This window comes from Sus scrofa, chromosome 4, assembly GCF_000003025.6.
Source record: "Sus scrofa isolate TJ Tabasco breed Duroc chromosome 4, Sscrofa11.1, whole genome shotgun sequence".
In the NCBI taxonomy this organism is placed as follows: Eukaryota; Metazoa; Chordata; class Mammalia; order Artiodactyla; family Suidae; genus Sus; species Sus scrofa.
Window position 1 is genome coordinate 129693361 of NC_010446.5, and position 14146 is coordinate 129707506.

The 14146-nt window shown below is 49.8% G+C and overlaps 2 protein-coding genes across 7 annotated transcripts in view; one reads left to right on the forward strand and one right to left on the reverse strand.

Annotated features, from left to right (window-relative positions):
- The window catches only part of CLCA2 (chloride channel accessory 2), a 34132-nt gene extending 22727 nt beyond the window's left edge, over positions 1 to 11405 (reverse strand). The window contains exons 1-6 of the mRNA XM_003125930.4: positions 10956 to 11405; positions 9929 to 10066; positions 6743 to 6893; positions 3966 to 4074; positions 2537 to 2696; positions 446 to 673 (exon numbers count right to left, since the gene is read on the reverse strand). Of these exons, the coding sequence (XP_003125978.2) occupies positions 446 to 673; positions 2537 to 2696; positions 3966 to 4074; positions 6743 to 6893; positions 9929 to 10066; positions 10956 to 11141 (972 nt within the window). The 5' untranslated portion in view covers positions 11142 to 11405. The remainder of the gene's footprint in view (positions 1 to 445; positions 674 to 2536; positions 2697 to 3965; positions 4075 to 6742; positions 6894 to 9928; positions 10067 to 10955) is intronic.
- Positions 1 to 14146, forward strand: part of ODF2L (outer dense fiber of sperm tails 2 like) — a 409562-nt gene that overhangs the window by 297310 nt on the left and 98106 nt on the right. The gene's annotated exons all lie outside the window — the stretch shown is intronic.

Sequence of the window (14146 nt, forward strand, 5' to 3'; positions counted from 1 at the left end):
GTCAGAAAAGACAGATCCTCCACGACGACTCGTCCAGAGAAGACGGGAGCCTAAGCTCCCCCGTGGCACAAGAACCCTAATAAAATAATAGGTACCCCTTACAAGCCAAACATTTCATATCCATTATCTCATTTTCTGCCTCAACAACCCTAGGAAGTAGTTAGTGCTGTGCTGGTAAATGTTTAAAAGCTGGGTTTCTGGTAAAAATAGAAGGGGACCGACCCCTGGACGTGCTGTGATTCCTGCATAGCACAGGGACCTACATCCAGTCTCTGGGCATGGAACATGATGGAAGGTAGGAGAACAAGAATGTGTGTATATGTGTGTGTGTGTGCGTGACTGTTTACTATGCTGACATTGACACCACTGTAAGTCAACTCTAAGAAAAAGAAAAATACTGTCAAAGTGTCGAATGATTTATAAGCATTTGGGTGCCAGATGTCACCTCTGCCATCCTGCTGGACACATCTAGCACCAAACAGACCACTCTGTCGCCAGCCTGTAGGAGGGTGAACGTGGGAGGCGGCGGGAGCTCCGTCCCCTTCATGGGCTCGCTGTGCTGAAAGTCGCCCGAGGCTCTGATTACATCCCATGCACTTCGGAGGCTGCACAGCTGGTTCTGTAGGTTTGGGGCTTCTTGGTTGTGGGTACTCGCGTTACAGAATTCAACCACCTGGAAAAAGAATAAAGGCCATCAGAGAATAAAAGTGTTCCTCTCATCTTGGACCCACTTCTCACTCTCAGACGACGGAAAGTAAATAGGAAGCTGAAACACGCGAAGTTGAAAGTGCCAGAGCAATGCCCTTAACCTCAAGAAAGCCATCGAGTTTGCAAAGAAACCTTGGCACCCTCGGCTTGAAACACTGGCACCCTTTTGGTATCGAGGTCACAAGTTTATTTGCGCTTAGATAACAGACAGTGGATATGTATACATATCTTTGTCCTTAAAAACTATTCCTTAGCACAGTACCATGTTCAAGCCAACACCCCAGGACCTATCTCGGCCAGCCTATTCCCCGGAATTATATTTAGTGACCACTGTGCCTCAGCTGATCCGTGAGCTAGTTCAAATATTGATCTCTGTAACAACAGGACATGGAGAAATCCAACCTAATCTATTTCCTGATTTCCCCTCATTTGGGCACTGGGTGACCCTAGACCCACCTGAGCACCCCTTTTAAAGGCATGATTTGCAGTGCAAAGTACTGGGTGCTCTATTTCCCAGAGGCTGTATCCCCACAGAGTGGATGCTTCCTAAAACAGAGCCTTGGAGGCTTAGAGCCGAAAGAAATCTTACAGATGCTCTGGGAGAAGCCTCAAACAGTTAATAGTTGCACAGGACAGGAGTTTCTTAGTGGGGAGATGAGGAGGAGCTTGTTTCGCTGTTGTTTGTTTTTAACTCTTTTCTTTGTATTTCATGGCTGTGGTTAGGGGATTGCGAAGATTTCCTGACTAGATATTGATGAGCAGGTCTTTCAAATGATCTTTCAAATGATCACCTAGTCACAAAATGTGGGTGAAATACATGGATGAGCTTGGCCTCCGATATTAAAGCTATCAACCAAAATATAGTGAATTGGATAAGAAATACAAAAAGTCACCTTAACATTGGCTCTTCGTCTTGACTAAAACCAGACTGCAGAAGAAACATCGCCTTAAAAAAGACCGTCCGTGGAAGGGAGCTGGTCGGCCAGAGACAGAGAATCCTCCCCAGAGGCTCTGCACACAGGGCCCCCAGCCCGGGAGGAGGTGACCCACGGACAGGATGAAGAGGGGCGAGCAGAGCGGGCCCTGAGCTGACACCTCCAAGGGGCTGCAGCTCCCACTGCCCCCCCCCCCCGCCCCAACCCCGCACCTCCACATCCAGCCTCTGGGGAGACGCTGGCTGCTCCTCGCTGCCTCCTTCGGAGAGAAAACGCACTGGCCGAGGGCGCGAGGGCCTCATGACAGTTACAGGGTCCCTTTATAAATAATAATTCCCAGGTGGGTCCTGGGCTCCCACACTAGTCTCCAGCCGGTAGTTAGTGTGGAATCCTGACAAGGCTGAGCTTCTGAACTGGCTCCTTGACTCTCTTGGTTCCAGCTGACGGTTTAATTTCTAGACTATGCAGAACGAGAGAAAGAGACTCGGGAAGTTCCTTTCAAATAAGAGTGTTTTGCTCCCTGCAGTGAGAGGGATACAGCCACACCTTACAGCCCCGCTGCCACCGGGACCCTCTCCTGTGAGAGGACACAGGAGCACCACCAGGGCGGCAGTTGATCTGCAGTCTCCAGGGCCCCCCTTGCTCAGTCACTTTCCCTGGAAAGCAAATACTCACTTGTCTAAAGGAATCAACTTTTACTGATACCCTGAGCGGACAAGAGGGCCTGAGGGTCTTTCTATTTGCAAAGTAAAAACGGGAGGAACTCGAAGGTCCCTCAGGCTCTGTAATGCAGGGAATCTTAGTTGTCTTTTGTTTAAACTCGTAAAGCCTATCGGCTATCTTGCCCAGAGACAGAGTCTTGGTGGAGTTTGTTATTCTGAGGCCATACTTACAGAAGGTAAACTTTGCATGAACATTATCGATGCAGTTGCGTGTTGGGTGCTATTGAATAGAAACATGCATCCTTCTTTGAAAAGCTTGCTAATAATACAGTTTTCTTGGGGGCAAGGACCTTTTTCACACACGAAAACGCCTGTGATGTCAGATGAACACCTAAATAGGAAGAGAAATTGGGTCTGTTTTAGAAATAGTTAGGTTTCTTTTTCACTGGATCATAAAATAATCTGTTTCAAGATTTGTAGATTACTAGACACACATAAAACATTTCTAAAACTATTAAGAAAGATCATTAATTTAGAAATGCACTCTGTTTTATTTTAAAGCATTTGTTTTTGATGCGAGGCTCCTTATCGCCAAGGGCTTTCCCAGCTAAACCGAACCAGAGCAAAAGATACTCGGAAATGAATGTGAACTTTTGGAGCCAAGGAAGGAGAAGTGGGACCTTGAATTAGGGCTCCTGGGAGCTCACTGCCGTTGGAGATCAGAGGAAGAGGGACGTGAACAGGTCATGGGGACGTTTAAAAGGACTGCTTCCCGTAGAAGCTGCCTCGAGTGCTGCCCCGAGTGGGAATGAAAAACAATACAACCTTTAGGAGGAGAATGAGTCCATATGCACCAGGTTACAGCTTCGATGCCTATGACCCAGTCATTATTGGAAGCTGTTCAGTAACTAGACGGATCTGCCTGCAGATAATGGAAACGACTCTGACGGGGCATTAGGACCTGTAGTAACAACAATACCAGCCACGGCCCACTTGTTGGGCAGGAGAGACTGGTGGAGAGATTATGCATATCCAGACACTGGACACTATGCAAGCGAAAGAAAAAAGAGTGAGGTAAACTATATATTCGTATCTATACCTGAAGAAACAGAGAAAAAATAAATAAGAAACTAATACAAAGGGTGACCTAGAGAGGACGGACGGGAACAGGGTGGAGAGAGTGCCGGACGCCTGATACCTGAGCATAACGTTTTATATTGTTTTGATATTTGAGCCACGTAAATATTTACCATTTTTTTTAAAAACATGCGATAAAATTTTAGAGCTGAAAATTGTCCGTTAAGTTTTAGCTCCCATCATAAACTCAATTTTAGAGCTAAAAAATAACAGTGAATTTTAGGGAGTTCCCATCGCGGCTCAGCGATTCATGAACCTGACTAGTATCCATGAGGTTGCGGGTTTGATCCCTGGCCTTGCTCAGTGGGTTAAGGATCAGGCGTTGCCCTGAGCTGTGGTGTAGGTCGCAGATGTGGCTCAGATCTGGCGTTGCTGTGGCTGTGGTGTAGGCCAGCAGCTACAGTTCACATTTGACCCCTAGCCTGGGAACTTCCAAATGCCGCCAGTGGGGCCCTCAAAAGACAAAACTACATAAATAAATAAATAATAACAGCGAATTTTAAACATGCGAAGATCCACTAACCTTGTTACTTTAACTTGATTTTGCCCATTTATGTAGAAAGGCTTCTCACGGTTGTACTCATCGAACACGCCCCAGCGGAGATGGGCCCACTCGTGCACAAACACTCTGCCTGAGGGGAGAGAGATTCTGTTCTGAGCGCCTACAGGGTCAGCGGTGGCCCTTGCTGCTCACCCCGTGACGGTGCACACTCCTTCCGAAGGGTCGAGGCGCGGTCCTTCCCCGACTCTCCTCTCCCCACCCCACCGCCATCTCCTGCTCTGCCGCCACCAGCACCAAAGAGGCAGTGTGGACATGCGGCCAGCCTGGACGCAGACCAGCGAGGTCCTGCCCGCCTGGCCATGTGCCACGCGTGAGGAGCCCACGGCCTCTCGTTCCCAGGGCAGCTGCCTGCGGGTTTCTGCTTAGCTCCGTGCAGGCTGGAAGTCCAGGATGCTGGGAAAGGAAGGGGAGCAGGGGACCGAATGTTTCAGTTCAGTGGACGGAACGCGTGTGTCCTCCCAACTCCCGTGTGGGAATCCAGACCCCGCGTGAGAATATCAGGAGGTGAGGCTTTGGGGGGGGTCGTAGCTCGTGAGGGTGGAGCCTCCTGAGTGGAATTAGTGCCCTTGTGAAAAAAGACCCCAGAGGGTTCCCTTCCTCTTTCTGCCACGTGCGGACACAGGTGACACGTGGCCCGTCTGTAAACCAGGAGGTGGCCACAAGGACGCCAGTTCTGCTGATGCCGTGATCTCGGCCTTTTGTGTATAAGCCTCCCAGTCTGTGGTATTTTGTTACAGCAACACCAAAGGATGAAGACACCAGAGGAGCAAACGGCGCTCTCCTGTCCTTGCTCTGTGTTACCCTTGCCCCTTTTCTCCCTGAGGTGACTCTCTGATCTAGAACAATGACTGAAACCCTGGGGTCAGGGAAGGAAAAAAGACCAAAAAGGCACAGAACCTCCTCGCCAGCTTGGCTGGTCCTTTCTCTTTCATTTTATCTCAGACTCTCCGTGTTTATATGTATCCCCAACCCTTAGCTCATGGAAATTCTCCTTCAAAGCATCAAATGCCTTGTAAGTCTATGTCCACCTCTTTAAATCTTGTATTTCTTTCAGTGTTCAGATAAAAACCGACTTCTCCCCAATAGAAATTTTCCAGATTAACTCCCCTCTCAAAGTACAATTTTTTTTTTTTCTTTTCTGAATTCTTTTAAGATCTGGGAACCCAAGAAGTGTTTGCTGAGCTGACTCAGGCTGTGGCAGATGATGCAATTTGGGGGCCTTGGGACAAAGGAAGGGAGGGGAACAGTCTAAGCTGAAAGCGTTCAGGAAAATTTTCTGCCACTCATGGAATTTAGAAGGGCTGGGAAGTCACATATTTGTACAGAGATTATCAGCACCTCACAGTTACCAGGAAAAAAGCCATTTTTAGAAAGTTTTATAGAGTGTTTATAAAGTGTGTTTTATAGACTGTGGCTCTACTTCCTGCTAGTTATACCGAGAATAACAAAAGCTATTTAGATTTCAATGGGGGTAAAAGAGAAATCATCATTTGAAAGGCACTGCTATATGTTACAAGCAAAAGCAAAAATTAAGGTGTTCCCTTGTGTCTCGGTCTGGCATTGTCCCTGCCTGCCGGGGGTTTGATCCCTGCGCGGGAGTTTTCACAGGCCACAGGGAGCGGCCAAAAAAAAAAAAAAAAAAAAAAGTCTTGACTCTTTAGCCCCGACCTGCTGTTTTGTTTTCACCACAGCTGCTTTCTCTGCTTTCTCCGATCTCATCCACTAGACCCATGACCCTGACGTGCCTGTCAAACTCGGGTCATCCTTCTCCCGCCTCAGGCTGAGCCTGCCCACAGCTCAGTCCACCGCACCTGCGGGCACTTCCTCCACCCCGACGGGCGGCTTCCCCTTCAAGCGGGTCCCTTCCACGGCTGGCCCAAACCCGGGGTGCTCCTTACGGCTGCCCCCCACGAAGACACACCCTTGCCTTTCCTCGGAAGCACTTCTGACCTCGCTGGCTTTTTTTTTTCTTCTAGAATAGCTCCCATTCCGTAGGGTTGTTGGGATTAAATAAGACGACTTGCGGGCGTCCAAGAGCGTAGCACCCGGCGCCGGGAAGGTGCCTGGGCCCGGCCTCCCCTCGCCGCCCCGTCTCGGCCAAGCCCCGAGGCCTCCTGTCCGGGAGCCAGGCCGTCGGCGCGGCCCGCTGCAGCTCCCGGAATCCCTGCTTTGAGGGTGGCTGGCGACTCCCTAACTTGGGCGCCAGGGGCCCTGCGCCCCCGGCCCCACGACGCCCCGCCCCCCGCGCCCCGCGGTGAAGACGCCCTCCGCGGGCTCGCGGGTCCCCGGGCGCCGGCGGGTTTGCGGCCGCCGCGGTGTTGCCCCTCTCCCGCTGTTCTCTCCGTCCTTGCATCCTCAGCAGGACCTTCCACCTGGAAGACGCCTCCTTTGGGAAGCCTTTCGACCACCTTTAGCTCAGACTGTTCTCTTTCGTCCTGGAATTCCTGCAGCCCTCTCGGTCTGGGCCCCTGGCCTGCTGCTTAACCCTTTCTGGGGGTTCACTTTCCCTCCGCGTCTCCAGAGCACGGGACCTGTCTCCTCGTCCCGCGGCAGGTCTCGGGCTCTCTGAGTCCCTTTCAGCCCTGAGCGCCGTTCCCTCGTGGCCCAGTGGGGTAAGGACCTGGCACTGTCTCTGCAGAGGCTCGGGCCACTGCTGTGGGGCGGGTTGGATCCCCAGCCTGGGGAACGTCCACATGCTGTGAATGCAGCCAACAAAGAAGAGAAGCGGTCCCGCTTACCTCGTGATCCGTAGCCGGCCGTTAAGGCATCATTTAGGAGAAAGTCAGGCGTGAAATGAATGTATTTTCCCTCTTTCCCGCACCCTCTGTACTGCAGGGTGTGCGGGCTGTCTCCGGGTGCTGCGTGCCAGTCAGTCACCAGGACCTGCGCCTAGTGAAAGAAATGCCTGATAATACTCTCTCTGCTGTGGTGTTGGTGACACAAAGAGCTGCATTTGCTAAAATACTCTGAACTGTACATTTAAGATATGGGCATTTTTCTGGTATGAATTGTGTCCCAGTTCAAAAACAGATTTAAAAATAAATGCCTTTAAGTGGAGTTTATAGCGCATTCACAAATATCAACAAAAGTATTTGTCACTTTCCAAAACGAATCTATTTTAATACCTATTAAATTGCCATGAGCTTCATTACTTCTGTTTGACCTTCCCATTTTCCAGCTTAACACTTTCTCAGAAGTCAGCACTGTAAAATCCTGACATTGTAATCACTATAAAATGTTACAAAAATATTGGAAGGAGTTTTAAGAGCATTTACACATCATTCAGAACTGTACTATAAAATGTTACAGCCTCTGCGAACACCCTTCTCTGGGTTCTGTCATCAGCGTGAGACCGAGGATGTGTTTCTTTCAAGCCCTGTCCGTTTATTCCCATAACCCATCAGATCAGCAAGAGAGTCATTCTACTGAATTTATGTTTCGTACTGTACCCTGACCGTTTCAATAACTCTTTCTAAAATACAGCATTTTAAATCCAAAGCTAAAGCAAATATCTATGCAAATAACCATCTGGAGAACACAATTTTATTCAACAGTAGCAATATTGTTTAGCAATATTGTGTCTTTTATCTGTAGGAAGAAAGATAATACACTGTCTTGGGACTTGTCCTTAGAAATTATGTATGTCTTTTAAAAAAGAGAGAAAAAGGCTGAATTTGGAACAACAGATCTAATATGATCCTATAAATAAATACATGTGTAAGCGTATATAAAATGATCCCTGCATGGATATACGTGTGCTGGCGCGTGTGTGGATGTACACCACTGAGGAGTAGTGGGAAGTAATTTTTTCCCTTTTATTTTCCACACTTCTACATGGTTTTTTGCAACAGGCATGAACTATTTTTATAATAATTAACATTTATTTTTAAAAAGATAAGAATTCAAGCCAAGGGCTTTGCAAGGCCAGCCCTGGGCAAAGGGCTGTGGACTCATGCCCTCGGATGGTCTTCACTTGGGCAAAACCTCATTTCTGCCTGGGAATTTGTCCGAGCGGAGGAAGGGGTGCTGCCTGGGGGATATGCAGGCTGCTTAGGCGATGCCTGCCTTGCAGGTGGTGGTGATACAGCTCTTACCTACGGGTGCAGCCCTCCCCTCCCCACGTCCTACCTGCACGGACTGTGGAGCCACAGGACAGGGGCTGTCTAGCTTGTCCTGTGCCCTCTGCCACGCCTGGCATGGCTTCTGCGAGGAACCATTAGTCACTAAGCGTTTGATTGATGTGGAGAGGTTAAAGGATTGGCCTCTATGTGCAGATAAGTGAACAGCTGTGTGACCCTTTGCTTTACTCTTTCGCGTCATCTTTGCTGGTAGTTAGTTCTCTCTTCTCCTCAGCGCAAAGGTCATTTGGCGTTAGTTATTTCCAGTGCTTTTTTGTTCCACTAAAGGCCAGACTGATTGATGGCGTCTATGTAAAGCAGCCAGAGACACAGCATAGTTAGTGCAAAGAGCGTAGGTTTTGGAATCAAATAGCCACGAATTCAAATTGCTCTTTAAGGAGTTCCTGTCGTGGCTCAGAGGAAACGAATCTGACTAGTATCCATGAGGACGCAGGTTCGATCCCTGGCCTCGCTCAGTGGGTTAAGGAGCCCATGTTGCTGTGGTGTAGGCCAGCGGTTGCAGCTCCAATTCAACCCCTAGCCTGGGAACTTCCATTTGCTTTGGGTGCAGCCCTAAAAAAAAAACCAAAAAAAATAAATTGCTCTTTAATTTACCAGCTGCTTGGCTTGGGATAAGATCGTACCTTCTTTGAGCCTCAAGTTCCTAGTTTGCAGTAACAGCAAGTAATTTTAGGTGTGTGTGAGAATTAAGCAATATATAGAAGCCTGGCATTTAGGTGAGCTTAATAAACAGTAGCTCTCTCCCCAGTTTATCCCAGTTCTGCTCTCTCCCCTAGCTCCGTGCTCAAGCATCACAAGCTTCCACCTGGTCATCAGTCAAACTGTTTTAAGAGCCCCTCAGCTTCCTCAGGACACTGGGTGCCTCTCACGATGAAAATATCATTCAGTTACTGAGGAAGAAACTGCAAGGGAGAGCTAATAATTAAAACAATCTTAGGAAAATGCATGCCGAGTGACACACGGAGAGGAGTGTCAGCCCTTCTGCTTGGGCCGTAGCTATAACCCTCAAACCCACTCCGTTGCTGAAGCGCTGAGCTGCATCATCTGCTCCTGCCCCTTCTGTTAGCTGCTAGGACTCTTGTTCACAGTCATTTCAAACCGACCTGTGCCAGATTTATTTAACGTTTATTTATAGCATATGCATTCCGAGTGCAGCAGACATCAGCGTGGATGCTTAACTGTGATTGACAAGCGTGAGAGTTCTCCGCGCACAGGGGGTTGGTGGCTGGAGCAGAAAAGGCTGCCGCACCTCCTTCCTCACTTTGTGCCTTCCTTCTTATCAACATGTGCCTCGAAAAGAGTGTCCTGAACTTGGGCTGGTGTGAAATTCTGCTAGTTTGCATTCTTGCGGGAGAAGACAGACGTATTTTGACCTGTGTGGGTGGCTTAGGTTCTGCCCCGACCTGCAGGCCCCTGCCCCGCTCAGGGCAGTCAGCGGGGAGTCAGAGTTGGGACTGTTCCCGTCCCTGCTCATACACAAAACGAGTTCTCGGTCCTCACCCACAAAGTTCAGAAAGGATCCTGTAAGTTACAAAGTACAGGGGTCTTCGGAGAGGTGGCTTGGGCAATAGCATTTTGCTTACTTTGCGCTTCATAATTTTCTCTGATTTATTATATTTCCATACGTTTTATGCATAACAACCTTTCAAATAATATTATTTGTGTATTAATATCCATGATTGGGTTTTGCCTAATTCTCACTTTTAAAGCTTGAACACATGGTATTTCGGTTGAGCTTCTTTTTTTCTCGAGTTAAGCTAACCTAATGAAATCCTGAATTCTTACCTTTTCATATGATTCTTGTTTCACTTTGCTATAATTATTGGCTGTCCATGTGGCAGGTATTAAAATCTTTATACTTCTGAAAAACACTCTTCTCTTGGTAGCGTTGAACAGGTAAAAGGAAGCTTCCGTTATCATTTCCTACAGTCAAATAAAAGAAAAGCTTATTTTGTCACTTAAATAAATCCTCTGTTTTGGTTTTCTGATTAAACTTGAATAAGTAGTAACGAAAATAATGAAAACATTTCGAAGGAGCCCCCTTCTTTTAGAGACAGCACTGACTTTGGGAAAACTTGGGAGCAGGAAAAAAAATAAACGTCCGGAGGCGCTTTTCTGGAAGAGATTCTGCAGCCCTAATTGTGTGTCTGGGCTCGTCCAGATGATGCCCCATTTTGCGAACGGCTTTCAGGCTTTTATGCAACACGTCCCCCTCGCGCCACACCCGTGGGCGTGTTCCAGCCCTCGCCTTTCGCCTTTCGACGCTCCTCCTCCACTGAAGCGACCCCAAAGGGAACGTCGTCCCGGAGCCCCCGGCCTGCCTTCCCGCTCTGCACTGACAAGTCAGCCACCTTACAGCACATTCAGGTGGAGAGAAAGACTCTGACTCTTGAGCTCGTCATCCAGACTCTCCCTCCTTCTGAGACGCTCCCCCGCGGGATGCAATCCAATCACATGATTTTCATAAAAGCACAATCATGCTTATTCATCAGCCAAACAGCGGGCCTTTGTTGCCACAATAGATTATTTTTTCAAGCTGCTACCCCCAAAACAGTCATGTAGGAAAACACAAGAGCTAAAATCAGTACGGACCGACAACAAAAAGAGGACTAGATCAGCGCTCCGAGCTGAGAATACATGAAAGTAGGGGAACGGACTGGCTTGGCTGTAATTATCATTTTTTGCGGCTCCCTTTGAGAAACACCCCTTTCTTAACTGCTCAGACACAGACAGACAGGGTTTTAGCTCCTCACCCGAGGCGAGAGGCCTCTCCCAATAGGAGGATGGTGTTACCTTCGGTCGGGCCACTCACCTTAATGTGCGGGATGAGGCTCGGGTCCTCGGACACCTGAGGATGCAGGGCAACAAGCAGCTCCTCGTAGCCGTTGTCCCGAAGCTGCAGCCCGGCTCCCCAGCGGAGGAGGTCTGGACTCAGGGCCACCAGCAGAGTCACAAACTTGAGGCTGCGCACGGGGCCTGCGCTGTCCCTGGGGGTCATGTCGGCGAGAAGACGCCGGTGCCCTCACGCGGGTCCTGCTGGGCACATTGCGCCAAGTCCTCAATCGAAGCAGAACTTGGAAGGCCTGAGAGCTTGTGACGGAGGAGGTGCCTTCTTTACAGGGCCCGGGGTGGGTCTCTGAGACCTGTCTCTGCAAGCCCTCCGCTGCAGGCGCTGCCAGCTGGCCTGGGCCGTGGCCGAGCTTCCTCCTGAATCATGGTCGGGAGAGAAATCGGCCTCCCCTGGCGCCCTTTGTGTCTTCTCTGAAGGAACAGGGAAATAAAACAAGAGGAGCTTGAAAGAGGGAGCCTGGCCGGCTGGGAGTCAGAGAATCCGGATCATTCCACCCACTGTCAGCAGTAACACAGAAAAATCCCTACTGGCTTCTCTCCTCCCCCATCAGTCAGAGCACCTGCTTCCTACCTCGCTCTGTTCCTGTGAGGTCAGAGTCCTTCGTCTGCCTATTTTGAAGACTGGAAATCCATCCTGCAGCCCTGGGGTCAGGCAGTCTGGCCGCTCACAGCGGATGGCCGGGGTATCAGATATCCCCCAGGGAAGGCCTCGTGCCAGGAGCAAGGCCATTCCCTCTGTCGCTGCTGCTTTTCTCTCGGAACCAAGGAAAAGGACAAATTTCTCTTTTGTCACCTCTCTCCTGAGGGTAAGGCTGGGCAGGTGACTGTCACAGGATCTGGAATTTACTAGGCCTCACAAAAGCTGTGTGAGTGACTCATAATATCGCTGATAACTCTGTAGTGCTTCAGAGTTTACCGATGGAGCCACGTAAATGCCAATTCCCTGCGCCAAGTATAATTTTTACTCAGAATTTCCACTGGGCCGAAGCAAGATCATGAAAAGCAGCCAGTGGGGGAAAGAACTAACCTTTATTGTGTGCTGGCTTTGATTATTCCTATCTTAGACTCAGAAAATCTAAGTACCCCGATCAGGGCTGGGCGAGGACAGTCGCAGAGCTGGAACGAGAGCAAGTGACGCCAAGTTCCACTGTTTCTCATTCTGCGATGTTCTTAAGAAACTAGAAATGAAGCATTAAGAGCCGAAATGCTGAGGGATATTGCAGGGAGTTTTTCTCTTGCTGCCCCTCTGATGGTAACCTTTTCGCCCACTGCTTCTCGTCTGCTGTTTCTTCAGATTCTGGTCCAGCCTGGAAGGTGAGCTGAGCTTCCTACCTAGCTCAGCCCCCTCTTGCGTGTTTCAGTGCATCAGCTGCCTCTCCTTGGAAGCGCGATCGTGGCTACAGGGTCACATCCATGCTGTGTGATTGGTTGTCTGCTTCTCTCTGAAGGGCTTATGGGAGAGGGACCCTGTCTGCCTGGATCACGACCTGCTCAGCACCTAGTCAGTAAATGCTCAATAAATATCTGTTGAATGAATGAATGAACGGACTCAGGAGAAGTAATAAAAGCCAGGTTCTAAAGGAGCCCTGGATTACTGCATGACGACACTCCCCCAGCTTTGAACGCGTCTCTTCTGGAAAGTGTCTTTCTGCTCAGGAGCAGACTGCCTCTGTCTCCCCACAGACAGAAGGTACTTGGGTATCGGTGCTCCCCCCACCCCCGTGGGTGATGGAGAATGGAAAGCTGTGGTCACCCCACGGCGGCCAGAGCTGCTCATGGCCTGACATTGCTGTCATGTCTTCGGGGGCGGGCTCCCCGCCGTGGGTTTTGTGCCCTGTCACACTGTGTCTGCAGCCTGGGAAGCCCAGGTGAGGCGTGGCAACTGCAAAGACTCTGCCTGGAACCGTGATTCATCGAACAGAATGATACACTTCATTTTCGGCTCTCCTTGGCAGCGTATTTTCTCATGTCAACCTCTTGTGCTTTTAAGAAAAACATTTTTCTCATCAGCAAAGCAAAAAGCTCAGAAATTAGGCCCGTCTAAGCGACACTGAGAAAGCCAGGGCGGGTTTCCTGCAGCGTGGTGCTCAGGGCAGAGGGGCCGCTGTGACTCCTCGTCGTCGGGTGCAGTTTCAAGGGCTCCCTTGGAATGTGGGGGTGGCAGGGCTGCCGAGCAAGGCCAGGTCGCTTTATAAAGAGCAGCCACAAGCACTCAATCTTGTCCAGCCTGCCTGGGTGCAAACCTGAACAACCACAGCCAGGCTCTGCTCCCTGGGCCGAGGGTCCAGACGTGGCATCCTTTCCTGCCTCTGCTTTTCTGCTGCTTGGTTCTGGGACCTAATCCCGAGGTCTGGCCCCCTGGCTGGATCCACGTTCTTCACCATCTCTGACCCACTCCGTCACCAGGCCTTTGAGGGTCAGATTCACCCCCGAATGCCTTCCTCCTGCCTCTGTTCTGAGCTTCCCAGCCCCCTGTCTGCTCACAGCAGGTGGGCCCAGGCCAGGCCCCAGGCGGCTCTCCTTTTCCTGCTTTCTCCACTGACCAGGCTGACGCTAAGGAGACACGGCTTAAAACTGGCAAAAACAGAACTGACTAATGACTTAAAGTCAGCAAAGTGTTCATTTCTGATAAAGTGTGGCTTTGTCAACAGCAACAAAAAACCCAGCTCACGCTTCCCTTCAAAGAAACGTCACTGCTGCCGTCTGGGAAGCTTTAGGACATCTGAGAAAAGCAATCGATCCGCGTGAAGAAAAACAGGAATGCAGCGTTCAGGCGTTTATCTCAATGTCGTGTACATTCTAGGGAGCTGCTCTGCTGTCATCTGCTCTCAAGAAATGAGTTATTCCGTTGCCGTAACTGAAGAATCTGGAGCACATCTTTGCTCATTGCCTGAATCTGCCCTTTGGCCTGACCCCAGGGTGCTGGCAGGTGGAGACTTACAGTCAAGGCGAGTAAAAGGCCGAGCTGCTGGAGGATCTGACATCCCGAGGAGTCCAACAAAGTTTCCGATTATTTCCTCCTGGGCTTTTGCTTGAGCCGTCAGCATCCCATTTGGAGGAGGAAAGTACCCTCCGCCTGCGGCTGGGCGGCCCGCCCATAGGCCACTTCAGTTTTGTAACGTTTATGAAATAAATCAAAGTAGAAGGGAAACA